General features: G+C 42.1%; 2 protein-coding genes across 6 annotated transcripts in view; both read left to right on the forward strand.

The window, feature by feature from the left end:
- Positions 1-14430, forward strand: part of RELN (reelin) — a 291669-nt gene extending 277239 nt beyond the window's left edge. Inside the window, exons 62-65 of one of the 2 annotated variants that reach the window (XM_054071453.1) lie at positions 1353-1550; positions 1955-2053; positions 7014-7149; positions 12265-14430. In XM_054071453.1, coding sequence (XP_053927428.1) covers positions 1353-1550; positions 1955-2053; positions 7014-7143 — 427 coding nt within the window. In that variant the 3' untranslated portion in view covers positions 7144-7149; positions 12265-14430. The remainder of the gene's footprint in view (positions 1-1352; positions 1551-1954; positions 2054-7013; positions 7150-12264) is intronic. The other variant, XM_054071462.1, reaches the window with a different exon arrangement.
- Positions 14431-21899: 7469 nt separating this feature from the next.
- The window catches only part of SLC26A5 (solute carrier family 26 member 5), a 41083-nt gene continuing 40758 nt past the window's right edge, over positions 21900-22224 (forward strand). The window contains exon 1 of one of the 4 annotated variants that reach the window (XM_054055864.1): positions 21900-22034. The gene's annotated coding sequence lies outside the window, so the exon portion shown is untranslated. The remainder of the gene's footprint in view (positions 22035-22224) is intronic. The other 3 variants (XM_054055871.1, XM_054055882.1, XM_054055879.1) reach the window with 3 other exon arrangements.

The following is a 22224-nucleotide window of genomic DNA, read 5'->3' on the forward strand; positions in this document are numbered from 1 at the left end:
GATGGAGAGTAAGGAGGAAGTGATGTCAGATGAAAAAGGTGTCCTGGTTTCAGCTGAGATAGAGTTAATTTTCTCCCTAGTAGCAGGTATAGTGCTGTGATTTGGATTTAGTATGAGAATAATGTTGATAACATGCTGATGGATTTAGTTGTTGCTAAGTAGGGTTTATACTAAGTCAAGGACTTTGCAGTTTCCCATGCTTTGACAGTGGGGAGGTGCACAAGAAGCTGGGAGGTAGTATAGCTGGAACAGCTGACCCAAGCTGGCCAAAAGTGTGTATTACATACCATGTAACATAGTCCTCAGTTCATAAACTAGGGATCTGGATGAAATGGGGAGATTGCTGCTTGGGTACAGGGTACAGACATCAGTATTGTGCATCACTTGTTTATCGTTTTTATTATTGTTCTTTTTGTTGTGGTTATTATCCTCTCTCCTGTCTGCCGTCCTACTAAACTGTTTTTATCTCAGCCCACAAGATTTACTTTTTTTTTTCATTCTGCTCTCCATCCCAGTAGGGGTGGATGAGCTTAGTTGCTGGCTGGGGTTAAACCACATCAAAAGGTCAGATGTTCTCCTCACGACCAGCAGACCACTGTCTAGTAAGCCAGCACTGACAATGAAACCATTGGCAAAGACTGGGCACCAGACTGTCTGGACTAGCGCCTGATCTGATAAGGCAAATCCCATGTTTGTGTGTGCCTCCATGATGGTCATGACTAAAGATGCTATTAGCAATTACAGACTCATTTTCCCGTTTCAGTTGTCAAATAGCATTATATCCACCTGGCAATGAACAGGAGTCTTTTTCATCTATTGAGCCTCTTTGGCCATAGAAAAACAAATGCAACCAGCCTGTGCTGGCTCTTAACAGAGTGACAGCTTTCTGGACTGGTTTGTATTTTAGTTGTCTGAAGCAAGATTAGAAACAGGATGAACTGGCAAATGGGCCAGATATAAATCAGGTTCTTCATTTCGTACTTCAACACCTAGCTAGAATATAAGAAATCTTTAAAGTACTTTATTATATTTAACCTTTACTTGTCCTTTTTTAGCTTTTCATGCACTCATTTTCATACTGTTTCTGTACATCAGTTTTGTGCAGACACATTGTAAATTGGATCTATCACCTCCAACTACATGTTAATACCTTATACACAGTAAACAACTACTTTGAAAGCGAAGCTGTGTTTTAGAGAAATAAGAACAATTTATTTAGCATGTGAAAAGTAACGATTCTCGAGGATGCTGAAAGTTCTAATAAGGTAACTGCAGTACACCTGGATATGCTATTGTTCCTGTTTGAATACATTTTGTATATTGAAAATACCTTTTGTCTCTATGTTTTACAGCAAAATCATGTTTGTTTTGCAAATTGGAAGTGTGTCACAAACAGACAGTTGCAATACCAATCTGAGTGATCCTAACACTGTAGACAAAGCAGTGCTTCTCCAATACAGTGTAAATAATGGAATTACATGGCAAGTAATTGCACAGCATCAGCCAAAGGACTTTATACAAGCCCAAAGAGTGTCTTATAATGTTCCGCTGTGAGTACCCAGTCACATCTCATTACCTCTAAGTTCACAACATGTATTTCTGCTAAGAAAGACTCTATCTTTGCATCACTGTGCAAGAAAAAAAAAGTTGATGAAATGGTAAACAAAGAAGAAAATTTAAGGGAAGCCTGATTAAGAAATTCCAGCCCATTGTTCATCAACATGCTTGAAAGAAAAACAGAATTTTGTTTTAAAGATATGAGGGGAGTGGGTGGCAGTCCTTTATCCGTGTGCATTTTCCACCATTAAATATTTTGCATGTTTGGTGTGTTAGTGTTCAGGGATGTAGAAATAACACTTTTACTTTGCTCTCAGTTCCTGTTGGGGGCCAGATGGGGATGTACAAATCACCAATATTTTTGAGCTCTCACAGGCTCTTGCATTTCTGGTAACAGGGAGGCACGAATGAAAGGAGTATTACTGCGCTGGTGGCAGCCCCGTCACAATGGAACAGGTCATGATCAGTGGGCTTTGGACCACGTAGAAGTCGTTCTGTGAGTATCAGCTTCACCTCATCCCACCTCATCTCAGAAAGCACTGAAATTTCTCCAGCATGGCACGAGCATTAAGCTCAGTAAGAACTGTTGTGGCCCAGGGAAACCTTTGAGGACCAGCCTTTGCTAATGCTGTGCTCTAACTGCAACTGTCAGTGGTTAAGACAGCTACAAAATAAGTGGCACAGCAGGGGTATGTGTTGTGCATCATGGAAAAATGCAGGAGGGAACGTGGGGCTCTATTACCACCAAGTATTGGTGTGGTCCTGTAATGCAGTAATGTCTGAAAAAAACATTGTGCTCGGACATAAGAAAGAATATTCCTGTTCAACACAGTGCTGCCATGTAAGGCTGATTTATATCTTTTTGAAGATACAAAAGAGTCTGCTGTATTGCTCTTTGCACAAAGTAATGTTGTTGTGCCTCTGAAAAATTTGTGTTAGCAACTAATGCCTTATTCATTTCCTTTTTTTAGTAAGAAGGATACTGTACAGAAACAGGGTTCACTATATCAGGTTCCCATGGTCCAAGCTCTATATTCATCCCCTTGTCAAGATTTTACCAAGTAAAGTGGCTTCACTCTTCTGATTCTCCCATTCTTGAGATGGGTTTCACTGACAGCTAACCCGTTTGTCCTGTGTTATGTCACGAAGAGATGACCTGCTTTTTCTCTAACAATTTAGTTCCAGTAGAAGTGAAATGCTAGTGGCTTCACGGGCGGGAACCCATCGCTGACAGTGGTTGGCAGAGAGAGGCGTGCCTGCTCCATAGATAGGTTCAAACATTCCTTTTATTGAATGATTTAACAAACAGCAATGAATAAACTGGGCTTGGATAACCTCCAGACTGTGTAATTATAACCATGAGGTTTCTGAATTAGCAGAGATGCTGCAAGTAATGTTTTGCAACAGTAGCAAAATGAATTGACTGCTAGTTAGCCTTGTTCTTTCCACCGAGAAGCACCAGCTTGCATGGCACTCATATCAACCCTAAAACAAATTGGTCCCAACACTGAGTAACTGTACACGCTCTGCTGCTTTTACACACCTTGCTGGGCTCTGCTTCCATAGCATTAATATTAAAGCTTGAAGGAACAGAGAGACAGATGTGATTCCTGGCTTAGTTAATCAACAGCTGTATGGTGTTGCATCAGGAAAGATTTGAAAGAGTTTGAACCTGCAGGAGGTTCACAGGGCTTAGGAAACCATGGAAAAGAGAACTGTAAGTTCTGAAATATTCCCATGTCTTTCTATCTTGCAATTAAAGTAAAAGAAAAAATCATGTGGAAAAAAAAATGGAGCATAATATCATCTATCAGTTAGGGAGTCCATTGAATTAGGGAGCATAAGTAGGAATAGGACAGATCTTTAAAATGTGATTCTTAGGCTGAATTCTGGAGAACTTCCTTCACAACGAGATGTGCCAGGCTGCAGACTAGACACACAAGTTGAGTGGTGACGAGTCAATCATATGAGATATGTTACATTAGAATGGAGATAGCAATAGAAATGCTATACCAAGTAATCACACCTTGCCTAGAGAAGGAACCAGATGAGCAGAAGCTGCCTTCTCCCTTCTCTTCTTTTTCTCCTGTTAAAGAGCTTTAAGGCTTTTCTGAATATTGGCCAAAATATCAGGCTACAGAGACTTTCCATCCCTTTCAAATGACACCTGGTACAGTTCACAGAGGAAAACAAAACAAAACAAACAGATTTCTCCCTTACCAAGTACTGTGAAAAGCAGTGCCGTGGCAGTGTATTTCCCAAAGGCCAGGTGTGGAGTTCCACCTCCTGCTAACTACAACACGTGTGACGAGCTACTCTCAGGAAAGCAGAATTTCATGCTGTGGCGCATCTGGTTCATATGCCAGCATGGTGCTCAGACCTGACAAGTGGCTTTGATCCCTCTGTTTTGCTTAAGTTCCATCTGCACCTTCTAATTCATCAAAATATTCAGTAGGCCTTTTAAATGTTATTTGCAAGTAACCCATAAAGGGTTCAATAAAGCCTTTGGAAGGCTTTCTGCAGGGAAGCATGCTGTTTCTTGTCAATAGATACTGCCACCTGGTTTTCCTTTAGCTCTACTCTTTCACTCTGCCACCTCACGCTGGTCCCTTTGCCCCTCAGCATTTCAGTTTCTTCACCTGTAAAATGAATACACTCAGTGAAGACACCTCCACAGAGTTCTTCCAGGCATGCAGAAAGGAGCCTGGATCACCGTCAGTTAGTGCTAACCCTGGACGATCCTGCACACACCAGGGCTACCAGGACTCATACCATGAATACAAAGAACAGGACAAAGGGCACAGAAAGCCTGCCTGCCCCTGGGGAGAGCGCCCTACTGCACCCAGGCAGCCCTTAGGCGAGAGGTGAGGAGGCAGCAGCCCTCACGTGCTCTGCCCCTCCATTGAGACTGCCAGAGGAGAGCTCTGTGGGCAGTAGCCATCCTAGGGCTCTCTGGCATGGCTGCCGAGAGGTATGGACTGAACTAAAACCATTCACCAGGGAGCTGTCACTACCTTTTCCCATTAATTCTGTAGGGAGCCATTGGAGGGTCAGCAGGCTTCTGCCCAGCTATAGAACCTGTTGATGGTCTGTATCTAACACAGTTGGTTCTTCATCCTCTTGTAACCCAGCACTCCATCGCCCACCTGACCAAGACTTTGCACCTTTCTGTGCACCATCAGAATTATCCTCACTGGCTCTGATTTAAGTCCTACATTTTCTTGTTTGTTTGTGATCCGTGTACCCATGCTGCCACAGCCGGCCAGCCCGCAGCCTGGGAGGTGCTATAGCATGAAGTCAACCTATACTCTGAGGTGTGGTTTGGGACATACAGAAATTCCTGGCTTTCCACACATGTCATTTTTTGTTTTCTCCACTACTTTGGGGGCTGACAGAGAGGTCTGATTTTCCCAAATGCCCTAGGTTGGCTTGGCTGCCTGCACCCCAGGGTGCATGCCAAGGTGCTATGCCAGCTTTTCCTCAACCCACAGGCAGGTGAACCATGCTCTCCTGGAGCAGATCAAGGGCTGGAGGAGGGCAGTCAGGGAAAGCACCTGCCAGCAGGGAGAGCCAGTCTGTAGGGAGGGAGCAGAGCCAAGGACTTTCTTCATTTTATTTTCCATCCAACATGGGGGATCACAGAATCACAGAATCACAAGGTTGGAAAGGACCCATTGGATCATCGAGTCCAACCGTTCCTAACACTCCCTAAACCATGTCCCTAAGCACTTCATCCACCCGTTCCTTAAACACCTCCAGGGAAGGCGACTCGACCACCTCCCTGGGCAGCCTGTTCCAGTACCCAATGACTCTTACTGTGAAGAATTTTTTTCTGATATCCAACCTGAACCTCCCCTGACGGAGCTTCAGGCCATTCCCCCTAGTCCTGTCCCCTGTCACTTGGGAGAAGAGTGTCACAGCTTACAGTGCTCACCCCAGGGAAAAATACATGAATACATGCTTTCATGGCTCAACTCTTCTCAGCAATCCAAAGATATGAAATTAATTCTGTTAAGCTGCCAAGTTGTAGTGCCGATATTGCTTACAGCCAATGCACAGCCAGGGTCATGACACTCTGTTCAGTCTAAGTGATTTCTGAGTCAAGGGCTATCATCCTCTCACCAGCAAACACATTTTCAGGATGTAATTTGTTTCCTCTTTGCCCCCAAGATAGTTTTCTGGGGGAAAAATTAACCTGCAGATTACACATGCATGCAAAATACCTGATGGTGATAAGAAAGGCCAAAGGCAGGTGCTTTTGTATGTTAATTAGGATCATTCCACTTCTGAATGAATTATTTGAATCAGCTGCAAATGGTGCTCAATTTGAGCACCTCTTTCGAACAGTTGAAATGCAACTCCTGCTTTGAATAAGTCATACATTAAATTGGTTGCCAGCTAACCACTTGCTATCTAATTTTAACAACGGCTGACATCTTTTGGGAGAAGATATTAGTTATTAAGTTTTCCAGTTCCCTTTAAAGCTAGTACTGATTATTCCTTATAAGTGCAGCATTTTTTCTCTCCATTTGTAAAGAAACTTTGGGCACAACTCTCACATATTCCATGTGGCTCTTCTTAGGATGAAAAAGTATATTGCCCCAGACTTAAGAAAGCGTGCTTTTCGATGCCTCTGTACTTCTGCCCTAAGAAGAGCTCATGTCCAACTCAGCATTTCATTTGCACATTGTTTTTTCTCAAAGCACAGCTCACAGCCTGTCTGCTGCACAGACACCACACACTTTTTTGCATGTGCATTTGGAACTGCCATTTCTTTGTGTATAGGGCAGGCCCTTATCGACCTCTTTTAAACTCAATTCTGGTCAAAGAAAATTGAGAACTAAAGGGCAATGACAAGCTGAACACTAAGGGTCTGATGTTTCTTTCTTTGCACCCCAAAACTCATGATGAGATCCAAGGGACTCTGAGTTGTGCAAGGAATGCAAGAAATATTATCACCACATACTATTTTATGCTTAACTGTTGGAATACAGAATGAATCCCTCCACAGTCATCACTCCATGCTCTTCATTGCCAAGATAGTCTCACATTTTTGGCACAAATGATTTAGTGAGAACTTGTGTTGCATTTGATGCAAAGAATGTTTATCCTTATTTTGCAAGATTAAAATTCAAATTATATACTGTAGCTCTAACAGCTTGCTTATGTGGAAAAGCATTTTCATCTGCTTTATTTTTTTAGAAAAAAGCAATGATTTGAAAAATGCCTTAAATTCAAGTTTCAGTGTATTTATAAAGAACAGAAATAGTTCAAATATTAGGTAATTATCTGGATATTCACAACATTTATGCCAAATTTAATATGACACAGTCTGTGCTTTTATGACACTTTTGTTATATTTCTAAAAAATGCATGCTGAATTTTATAGAAAATAAAACTATAAACATTAATTTGAAATATCAGGAAATAATTTGTTCAATTTTTATTTTCAAAAGAGATGAAAAATCCTATATTGCCTCTAAACCTCATCAGGGTTTTATGACTAATCACAGTGCTGCATGCATTGAAAGGCATTTTCTAACTTGTGTTATATTTCATTGTTTGCTGTCATTGGTTTTACACTAGAATAAGGTAAGTACTTTCCTTGAATCAATATCAAATGCATGTTGCTGTTACAGCTACGCTTCTTTCCTAAAGTTTTGTCAATAATGGGTCAGCAGAAAATCATTTGTACTCTCTGAAATGTGCCACGTTGCTCCTGAGGGCCCTGCAGGGAACATCAGGGGAAGTTAGGCTTAGCAGAAAGTGCTCACCCCATTTTGCAGTGGGAATTTGACGGAGGCTGTGGCGAGGCGGCCTACAGTACAATGAGATCTGCCAGTGGAGGGCATCCAGCGTGCTGCATGAGCAAATTCTCAGCTCCCAGGGAGAATTCCCACTTTTTTTCCATCATTAATGACTACAGAGCTGAAGCCACAGCCAGACAGCGTATGTCACTCAGTCTGTATGGTGGCATAGTCACATGTGCTTTTTGGACTTACAGCAAGTGTCTGCCAGGTAGTTCTTCAGTTTCTTGTCGCTCTGCTGCTTCGTGCTGTCGCAGTTAACAGATACCACAAACCAAGGTAGTTACTGAGCTCTGGGTTCAAATCTGGACCTTGCTGGAGCCAAAGAACCTTTGTCATTGAGATGAGCCACCAGGACTTCAGTCACAGCACATCACTTTTCTCATTATAGTACCCTCCTAATAAAGAATTTCTAATTCAGCCACAAAATTTACCCAAAGTCTATTCCTGAGAGGCATGTCATTTTCAAAGGCTTTGTTCATGTTTTGTTTTGTTATCAAAATACTTTTGTTTCTTTTTGGGTCTTATTATGCCTGTCAATTAAAAATAAAAGCACAAAAAAAATTAATGACATTAGCATATACTGGGGGCATTATCACATATTTTTCATTCTATTTAGCTATTTTTGTTCTCATAAATTTTAAATTGCAGACTTTAAGTTCCAACTATGCTTTAGGAAACGTGCAATAGCAAGAATGTTCTGTAACTACTAAAGATGCAGAGCAACTCCTCCTCACAAACTGCTCTACTGTGGGTATTTACTTAACATGCACTGGATAGAATTTTGTTCTTCCATATTGGCTGCATATTGTTTTCATTTCACTAGAATAAGTGACTTTACTGAAAAGTTACTTAGAGTTTTCCGTGTAAATTGGAGCAGTATTATCTTCTATTTATTTTTTAATAGTAATGCACTCAAAACTGTCAAATAGATTATGCACTAGTTGTTCCTGTTAATTGTCTTTTGCTGTTTGCTCCATCAGCAATATACAGATAACTATTTTGGATGTATACTTTTCACCTGATGGTTCAGTGAATGCACAGAAAAAGTAGAATGCTCAGTATATGCCAACCAGTCCATTACCCACTTGCAAAGCAGCCTCCAAGTTGCCACCAATATTCAAACAAAAGTTCCCTCCACTTCCTCTGTTACGGAAAGGGAGGGTCTATTCCTAATATAGTTTGATGCCCAACAGCACATTTTTGGCTACTCCAAGTGAAAAGAAACAACAGCAGAAGTATAGTAAAGCCTTTTATCAGTCTGTAAAAATACATATTGAATTTGTTACTAAAAGTATTGAAAGCATTCTTAAATCCACCAAATGCAAGAAATGTGTAAGTACTCCGGACAACTTTATTACATATTCCTTATTGTGATCCATATATATTCTTTATTATATACTCCTAACAGTGCTCCTTATAAAGCACTATTGATCTCTCTTATGCAGTGCTTGTCTTCTACCAATATATAAAATTAATTCAGAAAAATAAATATAGATCTATTCTCAGCTTGTGGATACCATACTGTGTGTACTATACAATATGATACAATACTAAAATATAGAGGGTACACCTATTGATCTATAGCAAGAGTTAAAATCATGCCATGGTCTATAGCAGGCATGAAGATTTGTGTGGCATCCAACCAGTATTTGGAAAGCCCATCTCAGACTTTGGTGGAGAACAAGTTTGAACCACATCAGTGAACATAAAAAAACCAAATAAGCACTTAATTCTTAGGAATTTAGATGTCTCTTATTTTTCACAAACTGCACTGCTGTGGTGTTGGGTGTAAGACAGGGAATGTATGCATTTTCTTTGTAATATCTTGATCATCTTATAAAATAACAAAACAGGATGAATATACTTTTTTTTAAAAAAGTCATATTCAGTTATTAGGTAACCCTTTCTTTGCTTTTATTTTCCTTTATTTTTGTTGTTTTCTTTTCCTTTGTTCATTGTTTTAACTATCTTCATCGTAACTTTAAGGCCAGATACAAAATGGTTATGCATTTGAAGTGAAACAGAGACCAGGTGCACCTAGCAGTGTCCAAAACAAGTCAGACCCAAGCTGAGGAACTCACAGCTGAGCTCAGTCCTAAATTTAATCAGGTCCAGAAACAGCAACTTTTTCAGCCAGACACATTGACAGGCTCCATTTGGTCCCTTGTACCTAGAGAGAGGTCACTTGGAGCTGGGTTGTTCTTTCTCCATGGGCCCAGTCTCCTGTATTTTTGCTGCAGAGCAGACTTCTCTCAGCAGAGACATGCTCCATCCTCACTTCATGGTTAGGATGCTCTCCTGAGAGGTGGAATGTTGCCTTGAAGGCCCTGTCTATGAGGAGCAACCCACTTCCCAGGCAATGGGAATTTAAGGGAGTGCAGGATTAAGACCTCCTTCAAGCCTCATGACCAACAGCAACCACTTTCAGGAGCAGGTTTAGGGTTGTGCTTTCCCTCCTGCCTTGCTCAGTGGGGCACTCAGCGGTGCAGTGAGAGTGATGTTCCACAGAGATGAGTACAGCATCAGAATAAAGACTGATATTCTGTGCTTCTTTGCACTTGAGCTACGAAGTGGCATTAAAACTGTATAGACTCCCCACTGTCACTCTCTCATTGAAAACTCTTACAAATTAGTACAAACCTTTTCACTTGAAGAAATCAGGACAAATCAACCTCAAATATCAACCCCTCCCCTAACTGCCACATGTTCTAGTGTGCTGCCTTACTGTGAGAGCACCAAAAGTTGCACTGAGTCTAGATCTGTCTGCATTTGTTGTCACCAGGAGCTGGCTTTTGTTTCATTCTTGTATGTACATTCCAGTGGCAAAAAAAAAAAAAAAAGGTCATTTTCCTGTAAAATTGGGTGAAGAAATTTGCAAAGCCTTGGAAAATCAATTAGGAAGATACTTGAAATTACTTAGCAGTTTATATCCTAGATTTTTACACAAATGCCTTTATTTGTTGTAGTCAATCATGTTCTAGATCAGCTGTTGAAAAGGTTGTGATTTTGTTATACAGATTATTTTAGATGAAGTTATCATAGCAAAAGTTATCTTTGCCTCTGGAGGATCATTCTTATTTTGCAATGCATGTAATTATTTGTTTTTCCTAAGGGCCACATTCACAAAAAGTAAGCTTATGCACTAGAGAGAAAAGTACGACTGATTACAGTAAGAGTATTTACTTTTTGAGAACATTCACAAGTGAAGACCTTTGCTTCACCGATCACCTTTAAAATCTGATGGACTTCTTGATTTGGAGGCTCATGGTAACATTCAGTCCCTTGGAATGGGGATGCTTAGACCAGACATCCTTCTTCCACTTCAAGACGAAGCTGGAAAGCACAGGGCCCTTGGTAGGCAGGGAGGATTAGGACTGGGAATCAAAAGTTAGTCTGAGACTGTACATATTCAATATGGCTTTGCAGCTCCTTTCTCCTGGAAACCAAAGGAAAATTTGGCCACACAGTCACCAGCAGTTCCTCCTGGGTGAAGCTCTCAACACCTGTTGGAGTTGTCCTTGGGGTCTGCATGGTTAACACTGTGCTCCAGTCTTTGAAAGAAACTGCATCCTCTGACTGCATCTATGGGAGTATCTTGTATGCCACATGCTGAGAAAGAGGCTCTCAAGTGGCTCTAACGACTAGAGCCTGGCTGCAGTATGGGATACTATTTTTATTTTTAAAAGTAGTTCTCTGATCAAAAGCTCCTTCCCATACCCTGGGACTCCGTAGTGCAGTGTGCAAGAGAGACTGTCTCCCTTACAGTCACATCGTGCCTGCTCTATATGGCTGGCCGAGCGCTCTGCCAAGCTGCAGGTCTGAGAGGAGAGAGACATCCTGTATCAGAACTTCAGAATACACAAACCTTTTCACTCACGTGTAATTCTGAATGCAGTTTGGCTGTCGATTTATGCAGACCTGTATTTGTGTGTATGCACCAGGGGTATGGAAATGTATGTAAAGGGACCAAGAAAAGGCACAGCCAGCTGAAGCTCTCCAGCTGTTTTGTGGTCGCCTGTCACGGCAGAGCTAGTAAGATGCAGAGGCTCTGGAGTGCTGCACACGCAGTTCTGTGCCATGAGTAGACTCACAAGGATGCACCATGGATGTTACAGCTCCATTTCCAAAGCCGCTGAAATCTGGAAACTGCTGTGGCCCTTAGGAGTTAGATGGGTTTCAGGTACCAAAATCCCAGACAGTCATCTTGTCCACAAGCCGCCCTCTCATGATTTCATTTCCCTAGATGGGAGAAGTAGAAACCTATATTAAGTGGGATGGGTCTTGTCCTCCAGGTAGGTCTTCAGAATAAGTATTCCTCCTTCAATTAGGCATCAGTCAGGCTGCCTCTTGCCTCGTCTCCTCCCAGACGTGATGATGCTTATTCCTAAAAGTTCCTTTAATTTCAGATGAGGGGTATAAGGGAGCAAAACATTAAGTCTGCATGAAAGTGTTGTACTTCACTTCCTATATAATGAAAGGGGAAGATAATGGAGTAAAGCTTTTGTTCTGTTCTCAAGATAAAGCAGTTAATGATCTAAGACAGAAGGATAACTGGAAGGAAAAACACTGTGGAGAAATGCCCTATATTGAGAGGGTATGAAGTGCATACAGCTTTAGTGAATCTGGCCCTAGGCAGCACAAGTTTTCATTAGCTGAAAACTCTTAACGTTTCCCCAAGGTAATGAGTTGTAAATAAAAGCAAAGTGGGACAGCTTCTCAATTGCCTTGTACCTTGCTGTTGTGCAAAGGGTGCCATACACACCACTTTACATAGGGTTGAAAGGTTATGCAAGGAAAAAGAATCTGTTCCACTAGCTCACTGCTCTGAAAGAGTTTAAAATACATATAAAAAACTGACACTCTTCTCTTCCTCTCCCCAACCCTTTGATTTTAACAGCACTCGCAAACAAAATTACATGATGAATTTTTCACGGCAACATGGGCTCAGGCATTTCTACAACAGAAGACGAAGGTCACTTAGACGATATCCATGAAGAAATGAGAAATCTATCTTTTTTCCTCCCAACATGTGATGTGTTGCTTTCCATTCTTTAAATCTAGCACTGCGTCTGGTATCAAGACATTTCTGCAACTGGCTTGGTGAATAACTGAAAGCCTTTCTCAAGACAGAGTGTACACCACTTTTTCGCACTGTGAACTAATGAGAAGTGACTTATTTTCTCATAGGTAAATGTTTTAATGTTGATGTGTCTGTGAAGATTGTGATCTGTTGTAATATCAGTAACAGTGGCAGTATTGGAAGTAAGCAACTAATTCTGTTTAACAGGAAAAAAAGTTTAAGCACAAAGACTTTTCAGATTTTATGTTTAAAAAACCCTACATACTAAGTACAAAATTTAACATTCTTTGTCACATAGGTATTTAAGTGCACTGTATTTCATCTCTGTGTCATTTTATATGATTAAGTTATCATTGTTTGTCCTCTTTGTTTTCTTTTCTACAACATGACACATTGGCACTGTATTTTACTTGTTCTGTTGTTGTAATATTTTTGCTGCTGATTTTTGGGCTATTTACTTCTGACAAAATGTATTAAAAATTCAAGTACCTAATCAAGAAGATAATTGCAAAAGTAGTTGTAAAGGCGTTGATATCCTTTGGTCTTATTCTTTGATATGTCTGTTGGTTAGCATTGTTTTGTGGATAAAAAAAGAATGCTTGACATTAAACCTTTTTCTACTAAGGAGTTGTGGACGAAGCCCCAAACAAAGTTCCCAATTCCCTGTCTAAATGTAGTCAGTTGGCTGCAACTGATTTACTTACAGTAACTGCCATTTGGTGTCTGTAGTAATGAAGTGATTTGTAAACCGTGAACGTTTCATCGTGTTCTCTTTGGTGTTTGTTTCTATTGCGGGTTATGTTTGTATCTTCTGATAAAAGTTGTATCTACACCAGCAACGTTATAATGCCCCTATAGCCCTAAACTGTCTATTATCATAAATAAATTGCTTCACTTTATGGTGAACCAAGCTAAAGATCCATACTTCAATAAAAATGTCAACAAAAATATTGACGTTAGACTTTTCAGGCCATGTGGGCTTTACATGAAATCATAAACCAAATTCTTTTACTAAATACCTAGATTCTAATGCAATGGTATCAATGGTATATTTTAATATTTAATACATCACAATTAACAGCACTTTGTAAATAACACAAACCAAAGGATCTTCCCAGTTGCACCTGTGAGCATAATGTGATCATAGGAACAGGTTCTGCTCCAAGGAATGAAATGAGACCACAGACCAATACACTCTCACTTGTCTTTACATGCAAACCCAATATGCGATGTGTGAATCTGTATTTCCAAGCTCTGAGGACTACAGTGCTGCACATAAAGGAACTTGGTTCAAAAACAAAGCTGCTAATTCTTAGAATCATAAAACCATTTTGGTTGGTAAAGACTTTTAAGATCATCAAGTCCAACCATAAACCTAACACTGCGAAGTCCCACTAAACCACGTCCCAAAGTGACACATCTACATCTCCTTTCAATACCTCCAGGGATGGCGATTCCAACACTTCTCTAGGCAGCCTGTTCCAATGCTTGACAACCCTTTTGGTGAAGAATTTTTTTTCTAATATCCAATCTAAATCTCTAGAACAACTTGAGACTGTTTCCTCTTGACCTACCACTTGTTACTTGGGAGAAGAGACCAACATCTACCCCACTACAACCTGCTTTCACTATTTGTAGAGAGTGATAAATTTCCCTTAGCCTCTTTTTCTCCAGATTAAACAACTCCAGTAACCTCAGCCACTCCTCATCAGAGAGAGGCATCACATATACCTGCTATGCTCTTACAGCATGTGCATCTGCTTCTGGCAACATACTGGTCTGAAGCAGAATGGTGTTTCTTACACATCCATGCTCAGCCACCTAAAATGTATTTAAAGACATTTCCGATCAAAGTTACCTGAGCAGTGCAGGGAAAAAAAAAAAAAAGGGAGGTCATTCAGTGACCAAGTAACTAGTCAAATCCTTTCCTTGGTCAACATTGTGAAACAGACCTTTGACAGACCTGGAAACTTACTGCAACAGCCCATGCTCCAGCAGCTACAAACTCACTGTACTCTTTCAGAGAACGGTATGTCTGCTTTCAGTGCTTGAAACAAGATAAAGCATCTATTCAGAGGAAGAAAAAAAAAAATGTTATTTAAGAATATAATAGCTTAATGTTTGGGCAAGAGATTTTGAAATATTTTAATAAAGTTTCACCCACTAAACAAACAAAAATGCAAGATATAAACACTCCTTTTTCTAAAGATAATTTTATTTGCCCTAATATGTCAATACTTGGGTGATATTTCAATTTTAAAAGTGTGGTGTGGTTAGCGCGTTGCTAGGTCATTAATTTATTTTAAAGATGTCAAATACAATGAGGCACTTAATCTGACTTCTCTTTCCAGGCAAAACACCAGCATTAATCAGAGAAGCTGCTTTTCACAAATGTATTTATTTCCTTTGAATAACATTATAATCATGACTCCCGAAGACTCCCCCGGGCATTTCACCAGAAGTCACCACAAAATATGCGCAGGCTTTTCTCAAGAAAATCATCCCTAGTGGCAGATTCCCAAGTGACACTATCATTTGCCCTTTCCAGATTCCAGTTTGCCTTACATTTTTTCCACTCCTACAGCACACACACTAGCACACTCAGCGCATGTGCTGTTTTATTTTTCCTGCCATATGACTGAAAAGAATGAGTCATCTGACATTAAATAGTTGTTAAAATAGCAAGGGTGACATAGCACATAATCAGTGGCAATAAAACAGTCACAGTGCTATAAAATATACTAACAAGTTTATCTGCTAGTATAAAACTTTGGCAGGCATAACTATGAAAACTGATGCTTTTAGTATACCTTACAGTCTTCCTCATTTCTCCTTTCAGCTCACTAACCAATGTTCCAGTAGCATAAGGAGAACATAAGAGAAATTAAAATTATGGGAAGACAAAGCTCTGACCTGCTGGAGCTCCTGGAACAACAAAATCCTCATAATTTTGGCCAAATATTCTTCTCTTGAGCTTGCTTCATCCATAGGTGATAACCTTAGTGAGAGGAAATGACCACAGCATGAGTACTTGGAAGGACCAAATTAGGTTTTGCATGAACTTGGCAATTCAGAGAAGTGGGTAGAAATGAAATAACACAGCAGATACACTCAAAGACAAGACACTGTCAAAGCGCAAGGTACCTGCGCACAAAGTGGCGAGGCAGCAAACCTATAGGAAAAGATAGCATAAACCAGTTTTAAAAATGCCATTTTGCATTCTATCAATAGAAGTGTTTATGGTAAAATACAGTAAATATACATACCACTGTCAGTGCTGGTAGACAGCAGTTGTCAGCTGTTGAGCCCTTCACTTAAATATAGATGTAAACAAGTTGGAGAGATTGCAGAGCACAACAGCAAAAACAAGACTCTTGAAAGAAACCATGATGTTCCAAGCAGAGAGAGATGGTTTGTTTCCGCTAGAAAGGAAAACATTTGGGAGAAGACATGACAACAGACATAAACATAGAACTATATTTTATTTACTTGCTAACACTTCAGGTCAAATGTCGCCGGGTGGAAATGCTGCCACAGCACCACCTCATCAATTATCCACCAGTGGGGAATGGTGTTTGGTTATTATCCAAGCTGGAAGCCGGTATGAGCCTCTGTAAGCCTCGCTGACAGAAGCACAACGGGCCACGCACAAGCAGGAAGGCACAGCAGATAAACCCCACTCAGCTCAGCTCTGTAGGGACACTTAACCACTGGAGGAACAGGAACAAGTTAGCTGTAGAGGGGCGCCAGCTTAACCCTGAGCTGGTGAGGGAGTCTCAAAACCAAATGAGATCAGCAAAAGGGCTTGCCCATCTTAAGCATAGCCTTTAAGAGCTCTACAAGGGCTGTTGGCAATCTGGAGCAACTGAGACCATGCAACCACCTGCAGCGGGAGGACCTACTATCCACAGGTGGTGGATTTGCTCCTGGAAGAAATGATAGTGAGATATGAGGCTCCAAATGTCATACGGGTGACACGTGGACAAACTGCTTGGTGTTCTCCTCTGTTACTGATGTTTTATGACTGTTGCTTCTTCTTAGTTCACCTGAAGGGACTGGCTTGGCAGAAAGCCTGAGGAATTAGGCTCATGCATGGTTAATTACCACAGAGCCCGATGTGGAAAGTTTGAGCTGGCACCCAACAAGGAAAGGCTCAGTAAAAATGGTGTTCCAGGGATGGGCAAGTGCTGCAGTAGAGGATGCTGATAAATGCCGGGTTTAGAGTTTGAATCTGTATTTCTATTGAAAGAAAACAAGTTTGCTAAACTTCTTTCAGGGGAAAGAAGACATTAGGTGTGCGGTTGTGCTGCTCAAGGGAGACCTGTGAGTTAGTGGCAAGGAAGCTATTTCAGAGGGCTTGGCTGCTTCTCTGATTGCCTCTGTGCCAAAGGCAGACTTTGGGAGGTACTGGGAAAGCCATAGCTTTCAGGGCTGCTTCTGTACTGCTGATAAGATGACAGCTGGCTGGTAGCCCCAGGCCCCTCTTTCCCCGCACGCTGACTGTGCACATACATGCCAGCCTTCTGCCGATACTGGATTGTCTCAGGTGTGCTAGGAAAAGCACGTGCAAAGCCATTCAACTCATTTATTTTCACAACTGCATGTGATCCAGTGAACACAACTTAGCTCATATAAAATCACACCCTTCTCAAGGGACATTTTAAAGGATTTGCATTCAGTCATTCTTAAGGAACTTCTCATGATAAAAAGGGGAAATGTCCTAAGTTTGAGATGTTGCTAGACTAAATTGTGCTATTATGGACAATAAAGCTTGACATGACTAATACATCTGTATAGGACATGGGTAGTAACTAATTAACAGGAGCAATCTGAGAACCAAGCCAACTGCCACTGAAATCAATGGGAAAATCCCTGTAAATCTAAACACTTTTCACTTCTATCTGGAAATGTTCGCCCCAACTTTACTAACTCGGCTGGTTTGACTCATCCTAGGATTTGCGTAATCCTCCATGGTCATATACATAGGGTTTTTTTCTGCTTTAGAAAGTTATCTCTTTATTAAAACACTGAGTGTAATTAGGGAGCGGCTGGGAGTGACCCAGTCAATGGAGGCCATCTGATCCAGTTTGCTAATTTGGAATGTCCCATATGGGACGTCCAACCCAATAAGCCAGCCAGAAGTATTAGAACTTTCGGCACTCCCCAGGCTCTCAGTTCACTCCTGTGTCCATACTCACTGTCAGCAGTTGGTTGAGGAAGTTGAGAGCTAAACAGCCAGACGACTGGAGCTCTAATCAGCTAGCGAGCGCTACAGCTGGCCTTTGATGGTGCCTCACAGCTTTACTTATGCTGCCAGAGTGCAATGGCTCCCACTGCTCCATCCCCTGTGAGCCAGACACACCCTCAAAGCTCACACTGGGCTCTCTGTCATCACACAGCTCCAGTTGTGGCTGTGCCATTGACTAATTTCCCCGTTACCCACCACAGGAGTTTGTTAGTCTCTCCAGTTGTCCATATAGTTTATTTTTAATGAACTTCCCCTCCCTTTTCTTGTTCTGACCAAAACTCCTCTTTTCATCTTGATCCTACTGAGTTCAGCACTATATTAATTCCTGCCCTTCTCTCAGAGATGAAGAATTGAAGCATCTTTTACCATTTTAGACAATGCTGGAAAGAAGCAATAAAAAGAACTATTAATCTTCCCAGTGGGTCATGTTAAAATTCGCACAGGAAATTAAAACCAGCTTCAGTTCACATATTTAAATACATCCATTCACACAATTAGTGCGACTCAGTCTGCAGTATAGATTACTGCAATATTCAAAATTACTTATAACTTCCTTCTAGAAGGAAACCTGCTATTGCCATGTTTGGTTTGGGCTTTCTCCTCTCCCTTCTCTTTGTGAGCGTTGTGTAAGCACAGGTCAATCTGTAATTTGTGACTGCAATATATGTGTTACTGGTGACACAGCATTTTAGAATTTCAACACATAAGGGATGGGACAACGCCTCCATAAAGTAATCAATTCTAACACAAGCTACAGATGCCTAAGTTCAGGAAAAAATAACTTTTATTGGAAAATAAGCCTGTATCAAAAAGATGCCTTCCCAAAGTACCTCAGTTTATCTAGTTTTGTATAAAACCCTGGCGTCCAGCACTGCTCCATATGAAGTCTGAAGTATGCGGTGCATTTCATATATCACTTTGAAATTGTTTTTTTCCATCAAAGTGACTTTTTGTTATACCCTGTTAGGGAGAAGACAACTTACAACAAAATTCTTACTTAAAATGCAACTTTTGAAATCTTTTCACCTTGAAATTTCTTAGTATGACAATACCAAAAGTGAGTACAGTATTTCAGCTTGAATTAATTCAAATTTTACTTAAGTTATTCTTAAACTCCAGTAAGTGCTAACACACCGAGGAATCAGTTTAAGGTTATCAAATTATACATACATAGAAGCATAGAATCATGAAGGTTGGAGAAGACCTCTAGGGTGATCCAGTCCAACCATCAGACCACCACCACCATGCCTAATAAATCATGTCCCAAAGTGCAACATCTACATGTTTTCTTAACACCTCCAGGGAAGGAGACTCCACTGCTTCCCTGGGCAGCCTGTTCCAATACTTTACCACTCTTTTGTTAATGAATTTTTTTCCTAATATCCAATCTGCACCTCCCCTGACGCAACCTGAGACTATATCCTCTCATCCTATCACTTGTTACTCAGGAAAAGAGACCAACACCCACCTCGCTACAACCTCCTTTCAGGTAGTTGTAGGCAGCAGTAAGTTCTCCTCTTAGCCTCCTCCAGGATAAACGATCCCAGTTTTACATTTTTTTATATTGTCTCAGTGTGTAAGACCTTTCCAAATGTGAGGTTTTTTTCCCTCCAGTTACAGATACAAAATCAAATTTCTAAGAACCTGAGAAGTGGGAAAACATTTTCTGCTGGGCAAGAGAGAGCTATAGTTGTGTTGCAAAACTTTTATAAACCAAGGAATGAAAGATGAGATATGGGAAGATACTTCACTACTAATTCCTGAGTATTCACAAGGAATTTGATACTTGCATATCCTTTGCATCCCTAAATAAATAAGAAATGTCCCTTGTGAGACCACTGCAATGCCCAGACTGAGAAGTGTGCAGCTCAGACAGCAGAGCTGGCAAAAATATGCTATTAAGTAAAAAAAAAAAAGAAGAAAAATAATAGCAAGGAACTCTCTTTAAGTGCTCAATCAACACAAAGTCCTTCAGAAAGTCATATTTTTACATTCATTTACACGACTGGAACATGTCCATGTCTGATGCCTATTGCATAAAATACATTTCTCAAAGGACAGAGCATTGACATCTGCTTTTTCAAACCCATTTTAGGCACTAAATCCTGAGGCTTCTCCAATGGAATTTCGAGACTACCCCAGTGGGGTTTTGAAGTTTTAGAAAGCCAGAATTCTTCATCAGGCCTGGGCAACACGAGGGAGTGATCTCCACCAATGAAGTGCAACGAGACAAGAGCTGGGGACAGAAGCGATTTCCCACTTACATGCCTATGTATAAACTTTACCAGAAATCTTATGCATAGTCTATTACTTTCCAAGGACTATTTTTCATGTTATTATGAACTTTACAGCAGTCAAAACTCTTACTAATTTGGATCCAGCTCCAGCTCTCTGCTTTACCTTGTATTTGAGATAGGGAAAGGCTACAAACAGAGGTGATTACAGGAGAGACATCTGTTCAGCATGGATCATACTTCACACAAGATGTCATCATCTTCAAAGCATGAACAGTGGCTGGGAAAACACTCCTTGAAAGAAAATCTTTCATGTTAAAATCATGCTGTCAGAGGGACACAGAATCATAGAATCATAGAATAGATAGGGTTGGAACAGACCTTAAAGATCATCTAATTCCAAGCCCCATGCCATAGGCAGGGACATCCCACTAAATCACACTGCCCAAGGCCCCATCCAACCTGGCCTTCAACACCTCCAGGGATGGGGCAGCCACAACTTCCTTGGGCAACCTGTGCCAGTCCCTCACTACTCTCATAGTGAAGAAATTCTTCCTAATATCTAGTCTTGATCTGCCCCTCTCCAGTTTATACCCATACCCCCTGGTTCTATCCCCACAAGCCTTTATGAATAGCCCCTCTCCAGCTTTCCTGTAGCCCCTTCAGGTACTGGAAGGTCGCTATAAGATCTCCTCTGAGCCTTCTCTTCTTCAAGCTGAACAAGCCCAATTCTCTCAGCTTGTCCTCGCAGGGAAGGTGCTCCAGTCCTCCGATCATCTTTATAGCCCTCCTCTGGACCCCTTCCAACAGCTCCATATCCTTCTTACATTGAAGATTCCAGAACTGGATACACGATTCCAGATGAGGTCTCATGAGAGAGGAATAGAGGGGCAGAATCACCTTCCTCGCCCTGCTGGCCATACTTCTTTTGATGCAGCCCAGGACATGTTTGGCCTTCTGGGCTGCGAGCGCACACTGCCGGCTCATGTCAAGCTTCTCATCGACCAGCACCCCCAAGTCCTTCTCTGCAGGGCTGCTCTCAAGCACATCATCCCCCATCGTGTACTGAAAACAGAGATTGCCCCAACCCAGGTGCAGGACCTTGCACTTGGCCTTGTTGAACCTCATGAGGTTCTCAGAGGTCCACTTCTCCAGTCTGTCCAGGTCCCTCTGGATGACATCCTGTCCTTCCGGTGTGGCAACTGCACCACTCAGCTTGGTGTCATCCGCAAACTTGCTGAGGATGCACTCAACCTCACTGTCAATATCATTGATAAAGCTATTGAACAGCACTGGTCCCAGTACAGACCCCTGAGGGGCACTACTTGCCACAGATCTCCATCTGAACTTCGAGCTATTGACCGCTACTCTTTGAATATCACCATCCAACCAGTTTCTTATCCACCTTACCATCCACCCATCAAATCCATATCTCTCCAATTTAGAGAGAAGGATGTTGTCGGGGGCCGTGTGAATGGTTTTACAGAAGTCCAGATAGATCACATCTGTTGGCTAACCCATACCCACTGCAAAACCATGCTGTCAGAGGGACATTCTGCCTAATTTGCAAAAAAAAAAAAACCCAGTTACTTAGATGAAACTTAGCTGTACTTTAGCTTAAATAAAAAATATTCCAATTTTTATTAAGAGTAACTACTTCTTGTATCACTTTCCCCAACAACGAGGAGCATCCCTGCGCCTCAGCCCTGCAAAAGCCACTCTCGAGCCACACCCCGCCCCCAGCCTGGCCGCTGCCCGCCCCGGGTACAGCTTTAAATGACAAATAGATCCCGTTTCTCCCGCACCACCGGGCGCTACCGCCGCCGGGAGAGAGCACGTGCCAGCCCCGCGGCATCCTGGGAGTGGTAGGCAGTGGAGTCTCTGCTGGCGGCGGGCGCGGCGTGAGGGACTACAAATCCCAGCGTCCCTCGCGCTTGACGCCAGCCGCCCTTGGCAGGGGAGGGCGGGGGCTGTCGCTGGCCACCCGCCCGCCCCACTCGCTCTCACCTTGGGGGTGGAGGGATTCGGGGCTGGGAGCGGGCGGCGCGCGCGCGGAGGGATTCGACGCGCGGTGTGGCAGGAGGCAGCGCGCGCGACGAGCGGAGGTGAGGGCGGCGGAGCGGGGAGAGCCTCGCCGGGACCGGGCAGTGCCCGCTGCCTGCCTGCGGCTCTGTCTCACTCATCCCGGGGGCGGGGGTGGCTTCGGGGTGGCGGCGAGCTTCCTGCGCCGCTTAAAAGGCGCTCGTACCCGCGGGGCTGCTCCGCGCCCCCCGCCCGGGGTGCCCGGGTTGCAGC

The sequence above is a fragment of the Cuculus canorus genome, chromosome 1, assembly GCF_017976375.1.
Source record: "Cuculus canorus isolate bCucCan1 chromosome 1, bCucCan1.pri, whole genome shotgun sequence".
In the NCBI taxonomy this organism is placed as follows: domain Eukaryota; kingdom Metazoa; phylum Chordata; class Aves; order Cuculiformes; family Cuculidae; genus Cuculus; species Cuculus canorus.